The sequence below is a fragment of the Electrophorus electricus genome, chromosome 8 (genome assembly GCF_041902795.1).
Source record: "Electrophorus electricus isolate QZ-2024a chromosome 8, ASM4190279v1, whole genome shotgun sequence".
Taxonomy (NCBI): domain Eukaryota; kingdom Metazoa; phylum Chordata; class Actinopteri; order Gymnotiformes; family Gymnotidae; genus Electrophorus; species Electrophorus electricus.
The window spans coordinates 19,954,830-19,974,544 of NC_137504.1; the positions used below are offsets into that span (position 1 = coordinate 19,954,830).

A 19,715-nucleotide genomic window follows, 5' to 3' on the forward strand; every position below is an offset into this window, starting at 1 on the left:
GTGTTAGAATAGGCAGACTTCTGGTAGTTTTAGAATTTATAAAAGTTAAAAGTTTGTTTTTATATATGTCTTTGTCCTGCTGAGCTATTCTTTTTGAAAGTTGTCATATTCCATTTTAATTTCAGAAAGTCAATATTTGTTATTTATCCCACTTTTATTAAAATGAGTGGATGAGACACACTTCCACAACAAAATCAATGACAGCAAACAAAGTCAATGTGTCTCCAAAGGAAACGGTATCTCAGTTACCATGTAAGCCCTTCAGAAATTATATTTAATGCTGTGTATGGGCTGTTCAAATGGTTGCCTCAGTGAAATGCATTGCTTCACACAATCAAAAATAGCACAGAAAACAATTTGTCTAAAGGTGCTGACATTGAGACCCATGAACCAAAAGGTTAAGTGATTTTTGTTTGACCATACATAGTAAACCTAGAGCAATACATAGAGCAAGAAGAGAAAAATTAAAAGCCATTGCAAAATTAATAATGGACTTCCCAATGTCTGATGTAGGTAAACCAAACCACTTGTAAAGTTTCTTAAACATAACCAATAACTTACTAAAACAACTTTGAACACATTTTTTGTTATAGACGTTGAACCCGGTTTAACTTTGGCCTATGTTGCCAGCCTAGAAGTTCAATAATTCAACTTCTTAGTGTCTCTGAGGTGCATCTTGAACTATGAGCCATCTACTGGACTAGTGGGGCAAACACATTATTTTACAGGAGACAAAGTGCTTCTGCTACCAGTGAGGGTTTCAGGAATCTTTTTTTTAATTATCGGAAATTATAGCTCTCATCGTCATAGTCCATCTCCTCGTCCTGGTCCTTTCCCATCTGCCCATAGCTGAACTTGCGGTAAACCGTACCATCCTGCCCCATGTACACAATATCTTCATCTACTTCATCCTCATCATCCTCATCATCCCCTTGGCCCAACTGGCCGTCACTGAGGTCCACCAGCTGTGCCTCTTGGAAATGTCCGGAACTAGAGCTGGCCTGGCCGCCATAAGTGGAGGAAGATGATGTCATGCTTCTGCCATGGTGTCTGTCCTTAGCTCCACCGTGGCCCAGTTTTTCGTAACCCCGGGCAACAGTTGCATCAGGTGGGGGCTTTTTGGAAGTGGAGCGTTTGAACAACATGACAACTAAGGTGACTAATGCACCTACTAGCAGGATGGTGGTAGTGACGAAGATGGCCAGGTTGCCTGACTGCTCCTCTTCCTCATGGTTGCGGAAGGCAAAGTTTGTAATGAGGACACACTCACCTGTAAGGAGACAGACAAAAGCACAGCTGTAGGCAGAAGACCCTAGTGACTGGCCAAACAACGTAGATTATGACAGCAGTAACAGATACTTCACGTAAATCTCAGTGTTTCCTAATGTAACTATAAGCTTACTTTACATCCTAAATATGTCAATAGAACTGTAGACATTAATTCTGTTGAACATCATATCTAGGCCTGAGTTATGTAACAGACATTCATGTGTTACAGTTAAATGGCTCTAACAAAAATGTTTGTTAATTGTACTTAATTCATTTATTATTATTATTTACAAATTATACAATATATAATTTATTTTAGGATAGCATATGTCATATGAATATCATGAATACTGTATTCATGAAGTTGTTTTCAGACATAATTGTCAGTCACGTTGGATAAAAGCATCAGCTAAACACCATAATGTAAATGAATATATATTGGTATGAATATCATGTGAATATATATCATGAAGTTCTGAAAGACCTGTGGTTTGTGTACAGTTACAGCACTCTGGGTCCTGTACACTTGTCTCTTCTTCGCCTGCCTCTTCATTCAGACAGCAAGCCAGACAGCGCCAGCCAGTCAGGATGAACGATTCAGGGCATACTGTGCAGTTTTGTGGCCCAGGACCCTTACAAGCCAAACAGGACTCATCGCAGGTGTTGCAATTAGAATCCTGCTCCTATGAAGAGATAGTCAAGCCAATAAGAACAACATGACAAATAAAACAACATGACCTCTGTGTTTTCTAAACCTCTCATGACCTCTGTTTTCTAAATCACTGTGTCCTAGTCCTGGTCATGGAGCATATTCATATCCATGTTGTTTTCTCTGCTCTAAATTCCAAACACCAAATTCAATTAATGAACGTCCTAATTACTGACGCTCTAGTACAGAATAGAACAAACAGAGCAAAAAGAAAAAAATGGACATTGGAAACACCAGTAAAGAAATAAATTATTTTGGATTGATAATTTTTGGATGAGAAGCTGCCAAATCTATAACCTCCAGTGATGTCCAGACTGGTACCTTATCTGTGGGATACTCCCCCACGTCACAGTGAGACTCACAAGTTCCCTCGGTAAGTGTGTATCCATGATGACAGGAGCTACAGTCCTGTTCCCCTTTACCTGCCAGTTAGATATCACAGACGTTCATGACAAGTACAGGGGCCATTCCAAACATACACACATACACAGACAACTTTTCATCCAATAGAGAGCATTCAATGGAGAGAGAATATTCTTTAACATTTGGCTACTATTTTCCAATACTTTTTAAAACCTTTTCAGTTGCTACTGATAGCATGTATCTGTGGGATGTTTTCAGAAACTTTCCAAACTTGTCCGTAAACTTTATAAGAGGCCTCCAGACCTGTGCAAGAATTGCAGGTTGCATGGCAGGGCTCACAGGAGCGGTATGCCACGTTATGGTAGTGCAGGTCAGGGCAAGAGCTCACACAGTGGCTCTGCTTCCTCACGAACAGCAGATCGTCCCTACAGCTTAGGCAGCTGTCAGCATCCGCTCCCTCACACTCCCGGCAGCTCTCATCACACCGCTCACATACCCTCGAGTCCATATCCGCATAGTGACTGCAATAGAAGTAGGAAGGTCGCGCACATCAGAGTGTGCTTTGCAAACAGTTTCTCTCTAGCAGTTCTGAACAACACACACTGTCACATGGTGTGCTGACGCACTTCTGTTTAAAGTAGGCATAATAATTTTAAGCCACTATATTCCTTTAGAGTTTTGGTTACCATAAGAATTTTGCTTACACACTTTGGTAGAGGGTGTGGTAGTATGTGTGTTGTAGTGTGCGTGGCAGAGTGTGTGGTAGTGTGTGCTGCAGAGTGTGTGGTATTGTGTGTGGTAGTGGGCATGGTAGTGTGTATGGTAGAGGTTGTATTAGTGTGGTAGTGTGTGTGGTAGTGGATATGGTAGATGGTGTGGTAGTGTGTGTAGTAGAGGGTGTGGTACTGTATGTGGTAGTGTGAATGGTAGAGGGTGTGGTAGTGTGTGTGGTAGAGGGTGTGGTGCCACATGGCCACCGCCCATGTGCTGAGCTTACTTGGGCCGGCAGGTCTCCACACACTCCCTGCCATTTCTGTAAAGGTGGGCTCTGCAGCTCAGGCACTCGTAACTACGGCGGCCTATGCAGGTCATGCAGTTGGGGTGGCATGGCTCACACTTCTGGGTCTCCCCACCAAAGAAGCCCGTGGGACAGCTCTTTACACAGGTACCATCTGCAGTGACACACCAGGATCTGGGTGTCAGTGCAGGACATCCATGATCTTTCTGATCGGTGTTCCCCGCCTGACCCTTAGTAGAACATGTTACGCAAAATTACATCATGCTGACTCACTGTTCAGGAAGTGGCCGGCGTAGCAGCTGAGGCACTGGCTGAGCTCCGGGCCCGAGCACTGGTGGCACTGCCTGTGGCACAGGTGGCACTCGCCGTCATGGTCGCTGTAGTGGTGGGAGGGGCAGGTGGTGGGCGTGGCACAGCGCTTATACGCATCTGCCCTCAGGCCCTCAGAGCAGCTGAGACAGTCTGTGTCCAGGGGACCCGAGCAGGTCTGACAGGTGCCGTGACACACTGGGGACATCATGTGACATGACTTTCACAGGGTATGATTATGATGACTATCAATTGATAAGATTATATGGTCAATAAAATATGGTCAGCTTGATTTCATAATACAATAATTATGACATCCAAAATACAAGTTTGATCTAATCCCAAAACAACAAATTAAACTAAAGTACTTTTTATGCTAGTTATTATGCACAGTTCCTGTTAATTTGTATTTTAACACTTACTCATGCACTCCTCAGATCTGCTGTCCCTGTAGGTTTGTGGGGGACAGGCTGTCACACATGCTCCGTCTTGGAGAGTACTGTCAGGGTCATTGCAGGAGTCACAGTTGTTAGGGCCTGGGCTGTCGCACAGTTTACAGTCAGAGTGACACCGCATGCACATATGTTGCTCTGTGTGCTTGAAGTAGCCATCAGGGCACACAGAAATACACTCTCCGTCATATAGGAAAGTGATGTCGTTACACTCTGGGGAAGGAAAAGAGACAGCAAAGGACTTGCACTGAGGGGTGTGTACATAAATGCACACGTCTGGGTAGTAATAAGTGCTGTAATTGTAAATAATATATAGACCTATACTACCAGAATATAAGCATATATTGGGGTACTGGGATGGTTAATAGTGACACAAATGCTACAGAGACTGGTGAAGTTATTGGTATTTTTAAATTATTAATATCGTTCTTACTGCTGTACTCTTGTTATTCACTGGTGTGGCCACTTAAATTTAGTCAAATACAAAAAAGGCATCTCACCATGTATGTTCTCCCTTATATGCTGGAACTGCTTATACTGTGGCACTAACGTCATTTAAGTAAGGAGCACTGGCCATAGTGCGACAGTCTCAGTGCACATTTTCTTACCTGTACACTGGTCTTCCTCAGAGCACTGTCGGCAGTCTTGTGGGCAGGCCACACACTCTTCATTGTGAAGACTGTGTGCAGGGGGACACATTTCCACACATTCATGTCTATGAAGCAGTAAGGGCTGATCACAGCTGAGACAGTGCGTGGCGTTCTGCTCACACGACGCACATCCTGCTGCACAGCTCTTACATACCGTTCCAGCAGGGTAGCCTCTGGAAGAGTGCACACAAACAAAAACAAAAACACACACACACATGCGCACGCATGCATGCATGCACACACACACACACACACACACACATATAGCTTCCAGATATGCTTCATCTGAACTTTCAACCAAACCTGAAGTCTCTATACAAATATGATTACAGATAAATATCCAGTGCAAAAGTGAATTAACATTCTAATCCCACTCCCATTTTAAATCCATAAAAATATTTAGTTAATAGATTATTAACTAATAGATTAATAGATTATACTTTGTACTGCCACAAATATAATTAATAACATAAAATAACAGAAATAAACAGAACATATCTGACCTGAAGCACTGGCGGACACACTGTCCATCCTGCAAGTAGAGGGCACTCTTGCGCGTTGCCAGGCAGCGAGTGCAGTGCTGCTGGTCCTGGCACATGGCACAGCCCTGCGCGCATGGCTCACAGTGCCCAGTCTTCTTACTACCAAAGGTGCCCATCGGGCAGCGGGTGACACACAGATCGTCTGCGTTCATATACCGCCCTAAAAACACACACACACACACACACACACACACACACACACACACACACACACACACACACACACACACACATACACACAAACTGGATTTGAAATACTTTATATGAAATATTAGATTAAATATTTCATCTAGGAATTTTAGGTTAATGCTAAATTGGTTCAAAAGACACAGAGTTCTGCTAATAAACTTTGTGTTCATCTATCATCTTGCCAGTTAATCATACCATTCTCTGATGTATAGTCTCACAAGCCTGCGGAGCCGCTGTTAGTTTTTAGGGACAAACTGAAACAGCAAAAAGAAGCCTTGCAGAGAGAGAGAGAGAGAAGGAGGGATAGGGCCACACTCGACCTGAGATGCATGCTCGGCACTGGTTCCTCTGGCTGCCCCAGCACACCTCACAGGAGGAATGGCAGGCCTCACACTCCCCATCATCTGAAGGAGCCAAACCAACCAACAAATCCGACATTTAAAGCAACTAATGCTCATGTATTTATACAAATAAAACAAAAAATATGTCTAAGACTCTTTAAGGTACCCTTGAGCTGTACATGCATCCTTGCTTTGAAACTATAAGGTCATCTTAGAATCTCATGGTATAAAGGGGAACACAGTGGTGTTTCGTCTGGCCGACTCCATTTTGTCTACATCTTCTATCGTCTCTCTGAACACCGACTTAAGTACTCAAATCATAGTTCTCAAGATCAGGTTCCTACAGATTTTCTATCCTGCATTTAGCTAGGAGTCAGGTGTGATGGCAATGTAGCATACCCAGCTCCATCAGTTAACTACTAATGTTATCAGAATTAAGTACCAGATCTGGATTGGATGTCGAAGCCAGATTGTAGCTAGATTAACTGATTGTTGTTGGGTCTTGAAAAACCCATATGTCAAGGTGACGGTAATGGAAAGGGCTCACCAGTGAGGTAGGTTTTTTCAGGGCAGCTCTCTTGCTCCCGCGCACACTCTCCACTGGACAGCACCAGGCCATCCCGGCATCTCACACACTCCTCGTCTCCTGGTCCGCTGCATTTCTGGCAGTCCTTGTGACACTTCTCACACTTCTGTGTGTTCTCATCACCGTAGAAACCCTCTGGACACTCTTGCATGCACATCCCATCTGCAAGAGGTGTTATTGACTGTTATTTTCAACTCAGAGGCAGGCACACACACACACACAAATGTTTGAGACAGACACAGTCTCAATATTTAAGCCTAGGCTGAAAACCTATCTGTACAGTCAGGTATTTTCTTAAATACTTTTCATCTTAGGTAAAGGTATAGACCTGGGGGTCCATGGGCATTAAGAGTTATGGTAAACTGGGATGATATGATGCTATCACTTCACCTGTCTTTTGTCACTGAAGTTTGTTGATTGATGCCATGGAGTGCTGATGTTCCAGGGTGCCCTCATGCCTGTGGTTCCTTTTGGCTCAATACTTTTATCTATGCTGCCATAGTAGATCTGCCAGAGTCCATCTTTATACATTACAGTTCCCTTATTTACACACCCTTGTACCTAGACATACCTAACAATATATTTTCTCTTTCTGCCGAGGTACACCTACCACCGATGTCACAATGTTACCGCCAATGTCATGATGTCAACCTGTCTCAGCTGCAATGGCTCCTCCCACTACCTCATGATACCCCCCTGCTGTAGCTCACCACACTTCCACCCCGGCCACTTCCACCCCGTTGCCCTTGATAGACCGTCTTGTGCAGGATGTGTTTTGGACACACACACACATGTTGAGACCAGACTAGGACTTCTAGAAAACTGGACTACACACTGATTGCATATGTCCTTTATTTTTATTACTTATTTATTTTCTCTCCTCTATCTCTGCCTCTTTCTCACTGCTTATTCTGCTCTTTGCTGTTTAGTGTTGCTATTGTAGTGTTCGTTGTTGACCAGGGGAGGATGGGCCCCCCTTTTGAGTCTTCCTCCCTAGGTTTCTTCCTCATCCTCTAGGGAGATTTTCCTTGCCACCATTGCTCTTGGCTTGCTCATTGGTGGCTTGGACTCATACATGTGTAAAGCTGCTTTGTGACAACATTTGTTGTAAAAAGCGCTATATAAATAAATTTGACTTTGACTTTTTGGTTTTTGTTTTGGTACTCCACATGGTTTCCTGATGACATTGTATTCTCTGTACCATTTTGTCCTCTCTATACTTTCAATCAATTTGATTGATCTTTATCTCATTTGTCTATGAGTGTTTGACTTTTTTACCTTTTAGAAAACTGGAACTTAATATTTGTGTTCTTAGGTCTTACCCATGGTGTCCATCTTGTGGTAAACCTTCAGAGGTGATGCTGGTTTATACTTTTCTTTCTGGTAACATTTGACACATCTATGCCTGCATTTAGTAAAATGTTCTTGGTCTGTGAAACATTACTGCGGTCATCTGTGGTCTACTGTGGTCTACTGTGGTCATCTTTACATCTTATCATTGCTAAGCTGACCAGTGTGTGCTTGCTTCATGAGAATGTACAAAATGTGTTTGACACATGCATGTCACTGAATGTTTTGGGGTTTTTTTGCTTGTTTTTGTGGCCATTTGGAGCTCATTCCAAAAGGCAACATCAACAGACTTAATACGCAAATCCATTTACCAAAAGAACTAAAGTAATGACACTGACCAGACACGCATACCTGATAGGAAGAGGTCGGTCTCACACCAGTGGCACTCCTCCTCATCACAGCTGATGCAGTCTTGTTGACAAGCCACACAGCTCATTGTATCTTCTACAGTGTATGTCTTAGCAGGGCAGTGCCTGTAGCAACCCTCCTCATACCTGTGACACATGCACACACATGCAGGCACGCGCACACACACACACACACACACACACACACACACACACACACACACACACACACACACACACACACACACACACACACACACACACACACATACACAGCTGTTGTCACAACCAACCTAAATGCTAATACAATGTCCTGTACAAGTTACCACACAAAGCTCTCTAAGTCATACAAGATCCAACATCCTCTTACTTGTAATATCCATCAATGCAGGACAGGCAGTGTTTGGGGTTATCTATGACAGAAGAGAGGAGTCAGCAAATAGCTGCGAGAGATTGACTGCAATGAAGCTTCACCTGGGCTAGAGAGCAGATCATAACTGACACAGGACGCATGTCTAGATAGCAGATCATAACTTACACGGGACACACGTCTAGAGAGCAGATCAGAACTTACACAGGACACACGTCTTGCAGCCTTCTTCACATGCCATGCACTCATTATACTCTGGGTCCTTGACCTCCCCTAAACACACACACACACACCATTAATGCTCTGAAAAAAATTATTAAATACAAAACCCAAAACACAAATTATTAAACTTGCCTTAACTGACGGATATGTATGGAGTGAATGGCCCCTACCCTCTCCACACTCAAGCTGTGTGCAGCTTCCTTGGTTGAGGTAGTAGGAGCTCTTGCATTCAAGGCAGCGTGTTGCAGAAGAACAAAGCCTGCAGTGTTCTGAACACGGCTCGCATGTCTTGTGGTCGGTGGAGAAATGGGCCTCGGGGCAGGCAACCAGGCACTGTCCAGCATACAGGTACCGGTCCTGGCCAAATTTATCTGCAACTCAGCCATTGAGACATTATAGGAAGGCTGGTAGATCCACAAGCATATAAAGGCAGGGTCAAAAATGATTAGGTTTAGTTAACAAGTGTTTGTGGATTGTGATACTTTTTTTTGCTTCGGCTTTCTATTTCTTTGTAATGCCTTATATTACAGGCATTTTAATACTTACAACAAAATTTTGTGGGACCATCCAAAAAATGGACAAATAACTTTAATAAGGTAATTTTATAACATTTAGTTCTTGACAGCAGATCCTATCCAGACAGTGTCTGCCTGAAGTCTTACAGTGCATGAAGCCTATTTAGACTCCATTCTGAACCTCATCAATGTTAACCTCCCATCCCCCAAAAACCTTTGCTGTTTCAGTATGTGTTAGGTTGGTTTAGTACGGTAAGGTAAACTGGTATCTAATGGGTTTGAAGCATGTGGCTGGACCTGAGCAGATAAGGTGCTGGTAAGATTTTGTCCTTCACCCTGCTAACAACAACAGAGCAGTACCAGGTGAATTGACCTGCTGGGATGACAGCTAGTTCTGCTTTTCCTCACACTTTCCTCATTCCATCACTATGGAGCATGTTAATCATTGCCTCATCTGTCCACAAGACTATCATAGGGATATTTTTATGCATGTTTTAGCAGCCTAGAACCAGGCCATCCAGTGGTTTGCATTTTGTGGTAAACCTCTAAGGCCATATAGCTGCATTCTCTTTTTTAAGGTGAAATTCTGACACATCCATGCCTAGATCCTAAATAGTACTCAACAGTGTTTCTTCATTCTTTTCTTTATTATTCATTTTCTTCAGTTTTTTTGGGCATTCACTTGTATGATCTGCTTATCATGGTGGCATAGTTGTAAGCAGATAAAATTAGTATGTTTAGCCCTCAGCAAAATGCAATCAAAGTCCAAGGACCAGACAAAGCAAAGAAAGTCAGCACATGATAAGGGAAAACAGAAACTGAAATATTTAGGTAAAGGAGTATGATGTCAAACAAGTGTCAATGATAAAGAGACTAAAGAGGGCTAAAGAGGTTTCTGGGACTCAAAATCTGTGACTGAGGCTGCAGACATCTCAATGCTATCATTACTGCTAAGCTCACCATGGTATGCTTCTTTGAAACAAAACCTGACTGACATTTTTAAATTTCAAATCTGAAGCACTCGGGTTCAAATCCAAAGCAAAAAAGTGAGAAAAGACCAGAAAAAACAACATAAATGTTGCAGTCCGATTGCTTATAGACAGTAATGTGTATATGTAAAGTCAAGACTGTTAATATCCATGAACAGTAACACTAGTAACACTAGACAGACTTTAAATGCCTACCAACTTCTTGCATGAACAAAACAAAGCACTGTAAAGGAAAACAAAAAATTATAAAGTGGATTCTCACCTTTGTCACAGCTGGTGCAGCTGGCAGGGCCAGCGTCCATGCACTGACCACAGGTGTGGTCACACACATGGCACTGCCCACTGGACTTGTACTTCCCCTTTGGGCAGTGTGCCACACACTGGCCCTCATCCAACCAGCTGACACACCACGAGAGCGGAAAACACACAACAGGTTGGACTCTGTGTCATATGTAGTTAAAAAGATCATCCAGAGCTTAAATAATACCTGATCAATACATACAGTTTAAACTGTGCTGTCAGAGACACGGAGTCAGACAGAACTTTTCAAGGGATAAAGAAAGGCCACGAAGCAGCCATCTTGAGAAGTGTTTGTATTAACCATACAAAGGGGTATTATTACATTTAATATTTATTATAAATAAATGTAAGTAAATATTATAAATAAACGTAAGTGTATACAAGGCCTTCAGTATACTGACGTGAATTTCTGAATGTGCTGTCACAGTCCAGAACAGGAAAGCTTGTTGTACAGCATGTCCAAATGATGGAATTCTGAAGTTATAAACTTAGGAAGTTGATCTTTACCGGGAAGCTGAGCACCAAATGCAGTCATCATTCTGTGGCCCTTTGCACTTATGACAGGTTCTATCACATGCCCAGCAATTCCCAGAGTCATCCCGGTACTCTCCTGTCTCACACACACACACACACACACACACACACACACACACACACACGCACACACGCACACACGCACACACGCACACACACACACACACACACACACACACACACACACACACACACAAATGAAGACCACTCCTGTGGTGAAATATCAACATCTGATAGTTTGAGACATCTGACTTACCAGTACTACAATCATGAATCAGCACACACGCCCCGTTATGCAGTGAGTGCCAATCCAAACATGCACTGCAATTCCCTTTGCCTGGTCCAACACACTCCAGACAGCTAGGATCACACCTGAGTAGAGCAACACACATACACACCCCCTGAATAAAAGATTAAGGCCATTTCGAAGCAGTGATTAACACACTGTAGTTACAAAGGAAATGTCAATAGATGGTGGTCATTAAAAGCTCAATACACACAACACACATACCTCCTACAAGAGCTCTGGGTCTGTCTAGCGGGGTCTGAGTGCATTAGGTAAAAGCCTTGACTGCAGGAGGACACACACTTCCATTCCTCCATCAGATACCCAACAGCACAGCGGTTGCAGGACTCTATGCCTGCAGCTGAACGCACACACACGCAGGCATGCATGCACGCATACACACACACAGACACAAACACACACCCACTGGGCTTAATACCTAGAAAATACAAAATCCAACACAACAACCCATCTCAACACAAACACATGCGCTTGGTAGAGACATTTCCAGTGGTCAGCACCTGCACATGTAGCACAGGCTTCATGGCATGGTTCACAGGCATTATTACTCTCATCATAAAAGGTACCAGGCTCACAAGTCTTCCGACACCTGTTCCCCATAAGGCTGAGAGAGAGAACAAAGTGAAAGAGAGAGAGAGGAAGACAGAGAGAGATGGAATGAACGAGAAAGAGAGATTTAACAATGACTACAACACAAGACTGCTTGTTTATAGTACTCAAGAAACATTCCTCAATAAAGTATCAATGACATATCCTACTTATAAATAATTACCTTGTGCCTTGTGGGCACTCAGTGCATACAGTGGGTGAAGTACACTTCACACAGCTCTCACTGCATTTCCTACACAATTTCTCCTCTGTGAGACACAACATCAAGGACATGATTGGTTATTAACCAGTGCAGCGTTAGTGAAACTTGAACACAGCATGGAAAGTTAGATTTCTAAATTGTCGCCAGTTCTCCTCCTTCCTGCCCAGCCTTCTTTCCACTGGCTACTTGCCATGGCTGGTGTAGTATCCATCTCTGCAGCTGGTCACGCAGCTGCTGCTCTCCTTGTCAAGGTAGTATTGGGCTTCGCACGAGGAGCACTGATTAGCGAGGCTGCCGGTACAGGTGGCACAGCTGGGGAAGCACTTCCTGCAGCGCTTCCGGTCACTCCAGAAGCCCTGTGGGCAATGAGACAAACACGTCCTACACACACACACACACACACACACACACACACACAATCACATGACAAATGATCATGTCGTATCAAAGGATGGGATTCAAATCAATCAGTGAGAGTCTGACCTAGTGCCATTCTTGAACCTCAGAACGTTATTCAAGCAGGAAAAGCAGTGAAGTGGGCCTGGACCGTCACAGCCGTCCTCACTGCATTCTGGGTCACAAGAACCTTGGAGATGGAGGATTCAAACACAGGAGTCGAAAAACCATGCAGAGAGATCTTTGTTAAATGAGGGATACTTCATAAAACTGAAATAAATCCAGGATTGCATTACAACAGAACAATAAATTGAAAAGAAAATGTAAACAGCCCACTGTTGTATTCTTCAGAATTGTAATCGCTGGACATCTCAGCTGAGCGGGGTTGTTCGTGCCGTTCATATGGGTGCCCAGATGTGCCATAAATCACCAAAGTCCATTCTAACAATTTCCCTATACCCAGATGATCAAAAAAGAAGTAGAAAAAGAAACCTCTAGATTTACTACAAATTAGTGTCGCTAAATTCCTTGAAGGCAATACATTAACAATTTATGTAAGCTGGACTGTATCAACCAAGCTCCTGATTCTCTCAGTGACATAATGAAGGTGCAACGGAATCCACAAAGAAGCTGTGGGTACCCTGTCGTTGGGTGTTCCTCCTCAGTGATGGGAGGTCTCTAATCCCCAGGATCCAGTCTCCAGTTGCCTTCTCACCCCAGCAATGTGTAGTCATGAACTCCCACTTCCTGAAGCCTTTGGCTGAGTGGTCATTGGGTCTGCTCCGGAGGATCAGTGGAGAAGCAGTCAAACAGGGAGAATGTGAATCCCAAAAAGGTAACATTGCAACTAATTAATGAAATAGGGACTGATTATACAATTTAGGTTTTTGGGTGTAAGTATTGCTTGAAGTGCACTTCTATGTCACTGTAGGACTAAACAGTCAAAAGTTCAGTCTTCTTTTTTGCCTATATGGTTAGTAATTTGAAGTGGTCTGGAAGGTTAGTGGTGGTATGTGTATTCATACCGAACAGCAAGAAGCTGGGATGTGGTCCCAGAGGGGGAGGTGAGGGTGATGGACAGGTCTCCACGGTGCGGGTGAGTGATTGTGATGCGTACAACCACGTGCTCCAGATACGCCACATGCTGACCACGCTGGGCAGCACAGCCTGAGGACTTATAGACCAACCTCAACACTCTTTCTGGACTAATGACTCTGAGAGTGAGAGAGAGAGAGAGAGAGAGAGAGAGAGAGAGAGAGAGAGAGAGAGAGAGAGTGAATAACAGGTGTATTGTTTGCATTAGTATTAGTGCTTGTGTTAGCTATAGTCATCACTGACTACTGCAGTATCACAGTGCATGTAATACCTTACACGTGATGCTGTTACCTTTCATCCTGACCAGTGTTTTCCTCACATACATGCTGAGTAGGAACCTGTCTCCAGGTTTCTGCCTCTTTCACCATTGCCCCCGCGTCCATCAACCCAAACCCATACAGATGGCTCACTGTCAACACCATTGATAATATACTTTACACACATAGGAACCAACAAGTGTTAAGTGAATTTTTAGATTTCATTTTAATAGGTAACTAAATTCCAAGTAACCAGTGGAAAAAGAAAACCCAACAACAACAATGTCCATTTGTGTGCCATTGATTTGCTCATGAGTGTGATTCTGAATTTGGTCAGGTAACACACAGACAAGCTGAGCCCTTGAGCTGGGCCTAGATACTACCATCATATCCAGCCCCATTGCTCTGCCAGTCTGGGGCACTCAGGTGACCTCGGCGGGATGTCCTCACAATGATGTGCTGCACATCTCTCCAGGTCAGCAGTGGGCTATGGTGAGAGGGCAACAGATGAAAGGAGCAGACATATGCTTCAGTGTGAAACGTACATACTAAAGTCCGTTAAACTCAGGCAACATGTGAATATTAATCATGAGAATCTCATGATCAGTCCCTCATGAAGCCAATAAAACTCCAAATGTTTAATGCTGAATGTCTTATTGGGACAGAATCTGTGTAAGTAATTCCCACACCAATCACAGACATGCATGTGCACATGCACATGCACACACTCATATTATATAGTGATGTTTGAAAGTTACATAAAACTTTCTACATGTCTGCATAAATTTGACCTAAAACTTCACCAGAAGCCACAAAAGTAGATAAATAGAACCAACCAAATCAAGGAAAATGATCCAATAAAACATTGCAGATTAAAAAAATAAATAAATTTATATATATATATATATATATATAAAGAGGATTAGGAAGTTGAGGCTTACTTTGCCTCCAAGGTAAGGGCAATGATTGCAGCAGCCATGGGGGCTGAGGCCGAGGTGCCTGAGTGCTGGTCAGTGCACTGCCGCCTCAGGTCTGTGGTCACCTGCACACACACAGGAGTGGCAGCTAAACCCTGCACAGGCTGTGCTGCATAGTCACAGCGTCAGCAAGCAAGACATGTTTAAGCTTTTGTGGCTTTAGAGGACATACATAGAAACAAAGTGTCACATTCCTGTGTTGTCACTCATCAGATCATCAGCCACCAGAGGTCATCATCATATGCAGTTTTCTAGTGTTTTTGCTATTCTATGCTGTGTGATGATGTTTTTGGACTGCTAAAATTGCCTTCTGCCTGACCTAGAATATATCTGTTTGCTAGGATTAGTGTTTGCCTGTATTTGTCAAAATGCTTTTGCAAGTGTTCTGGTACTTCTGTATTGAGGCTACTGCACTCTTTACTTTTTCTTTACTTTCTAGATAATAGAGATACAGTTCAGAAATATAGCTGTTGTTGGTTTGGTTCATTTTAACACTTTCATTAACAGACAATAACTGCAATTCATTCGTTTTTTCTTTGCAACTGAAATAAATGTGTGTGTTAATATCATTCATTTCACATCACACATATGTTTTCAGCTACATTCTACACTATTTATCAGTGCTCAGCCTCTGACCACACTGGGCTATTGCTGACCAAATATTATCTGATTGTATTCTGGAACATAAAGAATAACGAAACATGCAACATGGCCATGTCCTAGTTTGATAAGGCATTTTGTCACTGACACTACATGAACAAATATTTTTAAAATGTACTAAAGGCTTTGATAAACCTTATGCTCTCCTATCCAGAAATGCACCAAACCTCTTTAAACTGCATCTTAATTAAGTCAGTTTAAATGCAGTCAGTGACTCACGATGCCTTGGCTATGGCTCTCTCCACTGCTGTAGGTGGAGGCTAGAGTGGATGAGCACTCCTCCAGGTACCAGGGCTTGTGGCCACTCTGGGTGGTGCTGCTCAGAGAGATAGTGTAGATGCTGTTGGTGTAGCCATCGCATGAGCAGTGGTCTTGGCTCCGCCCCCCATTCCCTGATGCCCAGACAAAGATGGAGCCACGCCCCTTCCTGCCCTGCAAGGCAAGAGTTTCCATTTCTATTCTGATGACATTCCGTTGATAGGTGTGGATATTTATATGTTCATGGATGCTGGCAGGACCTCAAGGCAATGACAGCTAAACACACACATACACACACACACACACACATACACACCTTGCGTATGCCGTTCTCTAAAGCAAGGCGAGCAAGGGGTCCGGGACCATCTACTGTTTTGCCATCATCGTCCGGACCCCAGCTGGAGCTGTAGATATCAATGTACTTTTGCCTCAGGCTAAGTGATTGGGCCTCCACCATGTCTGTCATATCACCATCCAACATACGAACACCTACATAATAATAATAATAATAATAATAATAATAATAATGCATTGTATTTACATAGCATTTGTCAAGGACTCAAAGATGCTTACAATAGTCAGTACCAAAGAAAATACATTTACAGAAAAATAAAATAACATATATAGTATTCAGAACATTTACAGGACATGTATAAAGAGAGGTTCTTAGGTTTAATGCCATATGATCGCCAACAACACAGACATACAGTTTCACTGTTAATCTCTCCATGAGCACATACCACCTATCCTGGCATTGTAGGCAATTCCGACCATGCACAGGGAGTTGTTAGCTGAGGCAGCCACCACTCCAGCACACCTTGTCCCATGTCTAAAACAAAAGACACCTGCTAATGGCCAGCCTGGGTGGAAGAGTGCCCAATATATACCCGAAGGTGCACCATTCTCAGTCATCAAGAAACATGCTCAATATTAATACATTACAAGAAAAACAGGCATAGAGGAATAAATCTGAGTACAGATACAAATGCTAAGAATAAAGTTTTAATAGTGAGAGAGGGACAGACTTGTTTTCATTAGTGGAATCATAGCGTGGTGTGGGGTCGGGGTCGTTTCCATTAACATCATGGCTGGCTTGAGCATCCTTACAAAGACACAATAACAGTGACTAGTTAGAATATGCCGTACATAAGACCTTCACATTCACTTTATTCACAAAAGGACTGGTTCATTCATTTAATTCCATGTACACCGAGTCATCTTGAGGGCTTACGTAGTTCTGCTTTAGGTCTGGATGTTGTCTCTCCACACCATCATCCAAAATAGAGACCACTACACCTTTCCCCGTGTAGCCTCTTCTCCATGCTGCCTTGATGTTCATGTCAGTCGGACAGTTCTGGTCGCAGTGCTGCAGATCAGTGGTGCATGACGGTCATTCTTCAATAAGTCAGTCAGTGCTTCAATAAATAGTTCTTATTGTTAATTCATATTAGTGGACATGCAGTGGAAATCAGAACTCAGTGCAGACTGACTCAGTGCAGCATACTAACAATGTACCACATGCTGTCCCACTGTGGGTCATTAAAGTGGGTGGAGTGGGTCTGAGCTGTTTCAGTGCGTTTCACCCTCCTCTGAACCATCTGCTGTTGGATCCATTCCACCTACGGCATGAGAAACACAGGGGAGTTACATCAGGGGTACGCCTTTACATGCTACAATGGACCAACCTTAAGTATAATGGGAGTGTTTATGATGAATAATTGAATAAGCTTAGTTAAGGTTGGATCATTTAACTCCTTGGCAGTTTGAGGCTACATTAGTATGGTTCAATGCTCTGTGTATGTGTACGCATGCAGCTGCATGCATGGGAGGTGTAGTCTGACCCATGAAGTATTCAGTGGCTTCTCAATAACGGCAGACACGCGATCTATGTACCTGGCTCTCTGTGGCAATGAGACTATGGTTCCCTTGGCTCGCTATGGGAGAGCGTTTGATGGTATCTCGGTGCAGGAAGTGGTAGTAGTCCCTCAGCCCACCGACCTGCAGCAGTGCATGAGAAAGTGCATGAGGATCAGCCTTTAGATCCAAGACATCATTCTGTACACCTGCAGATAGGGTTAACCCTAACCCTAGGGCCTTGCAATAATGATGGATAGAGCACACTGCAGTCATTATGTGACTTGCAGTACATCATAACACAATGCTGAACCTTGGTTGTGACATGGTTAAAAGTTAAAGGTTAACAGCCAGCCTGCATTTCTGTTACTGAATCTATTTACATGTAACGGATCATACAAATGTCAGGATTCCTCAAAGCATCCACAGAAAACTCATCTGGAATGTCTGAGATATTGTGGACGATCACAGCACACAAAATATTTTGTGATTTGGTGGCGGTGTCTTTCTGTGATGTCAGTATTGTAAAAGTCAATATTGCAATAATGATTACCAAACAATACATCATGCTGCCCTACCTGCTGCTTCTCTGTGACTGGCACATACATAAATTATGCACCCATCCCTGACGTATGCCATAGAGCCAACAAGTGGGTCATATTACACCAGTGATAAACTTACCGGCAAGGGGCAACTTGAGCTCAAGGAACGTAGCTAGTTGGACTTTAAGCCACTGGCTGATCCTCAATGTCTAACAGCCTGATACAATGATGTTATATAAAGTTGGCCAAAGCTAAAGCCTAAAAACTTGCAGCAAGCTGACATGTTGTGGTTACACACAGCACATGAGCAGGAAAAATACTACTACTACAGGAAAAGGATTACACACTGAGAAACCAAAACAAAAGGTGATGAGGTGGTTCATGGATACGCCAGATTAACCCCCCAAAATAGTGTATACTTCAAAACAACTGCAATTAAAGATAAATGTGCTTTCAGCTTGAACTGTGTTTGCTGGTTAAATAAATTCAGACTATTTGGGCTCAGGAGCTCATCTTGCATGATTGTACACATACATTATAGAAGAGATTCACGCCAGTAAGGCTTGAGACGAGATAGCATTATTCAAAATAACTGCCAGTTATCTAGAGTAAAGGTTTGCCCACTGAAAAACCAAAATAAAGCAAGTAAACAAATATTCCTTACTTCAATGCACTGAACAAATGACTGTCGCTGTCAAAACTCGAAGGCCATCTGCGTAGTTAAACCTTGTTCTTTGTCTGTGGTCAAAGGCCACATAACTAATTAAGGTTGTGAAACAATCCTATATTGATTCAGCTTTTAAATCCTTTTAGATACAACAATTTTATGATTGTCATTTATTACTTGACAGTCAAATGATCTTAGCTATCATATGTTATATAGTTTAACATATGTCTGCACTAAAGGTAAAACGAAAGGAATTCAGGTCATGGAGGGAAGCGACTACTTAAAATCATAACGGTATTTTACGATAGCTTGCAAATTTGTGTCTTTTGACATCCTCAAGCAGCACATTTAGTTCAGGATACATACCTGGCCCATATTAACAAATCCATATTTTTCAGCAATTGCATCAGCATGTTCATGACCTCCGCTTATTCTTACCGCCCAGTTATTCGTGAACATTCGCATGTGGCTAAACGGGAATATAATTCCAAAATAAACCGTATATCTAAAAAGCGCTCCAGTCGTCATCTTCGCCGGATGATACGGTGTCCTTACACTTGCTCCCCTATGCATTCAGTGCGTTAATATGCAACAACTCATGACGAATAAAGCAATAACTTGCATTCTAAACGAAGACAAAAAAATTTCAAAAGTGGTTCCCCATGAACACGTCTTGAGTGTACTGAATGCAGAACTCTCCTCCAGGATGGTTCTACGGTATCTGTTGATCGTAGCCTCTCAATAGTGTCTCAAATTACCACCGCGCTAATTTACGGGGATGATAGGCCCTTCCTTGGGGTCAGCAGGCCAAACTGGGAAAACGATTAAACCAACCA

The 19,715-nt window shown here is 42.9% G+C and overlaps 1 protein-coding gene across 5 annotated transcripts; it reads right to left on the bottom strand.

Annotated features, from left to right (window-relative positions):
* Positions 1–110: 110 nt before the first annotated feature.
* pcsk5a (proprotein convertase subtilisin/kexin type 5a) lies at positions 111–19,607 on the bottom strand. 5 transcript variants are annotated; one of them, XM_081718611.1, is made up of 38 exons: positions 19,246–19,607; positions 18,877–18,950; positions 17,710–17,814; positions 17,325–17,435; positions 17,048–17,182; positions 16,842–16,918; positions 16,557–16,645; positions 16,133–16,305; positions 15,778–15,990; positions 14,863–14,963; positions 14,305–14,408; positions 13,956–14,073; positions 13,595–13,783; positions 13,210–13,346; positions 12,906–13,022; positions 12,657–12,759; positions 12,364–12,554; positions 12,135–12,219; positions 11,863–11,966; positions 11,567–11,702; positions 11,312–11,427; positions 11,029–11,131; positions 10,484–10,620; positions 8,888–9,088; positions 8,700–8,768; positions 8,496–8,538; positions 8,130–8,272; positions 6,390–6,590; positions 5,822–5,905; positions 5,274–5,472; positions 4,729–4,943; positions 4,091–4,333; positions 3,633–3,866; positions 3,339–3,513; positions 2,645–2,862; positions 2,300–2,400; positions 1,754–1,952; positions 111–1,270 (listed from the first exon to the last, which is right to left on the bottom strand). In XM_081718611.1, the coding sequence occupies exons 4-38, from the start codon at positions 17,412–17,414 to the stop codon at positions 780–782; spliced, it is 5,334 nt and encodes a 1,777-aa protein (XP_081574737.1). In that variant the 5' UTR covers positions 17,415–17,435; positions 17,710–17,814; positions 18,877–18,950; positions 19,246–19,607; the 3' UTR covers positions 111–779. The 5 variants fall into 5 exon arrangements, 4 of the variants coding, with proteins under 4 accessions (XP_081574737.1, XP_035383608.1, XP_081574738.1 ...); XM_035527715.2 differs by lacking the exon at positions 18,877–18,950; XR_014124755.1 differs by lacking the exon at positions 18,877–18,950 and having other exon boundaries at positions 1,136–1,270; positions 2,730–2,862.
* Between the last annotated feature and the right edge of the window lie 108 nt (positions 19,608–19,715).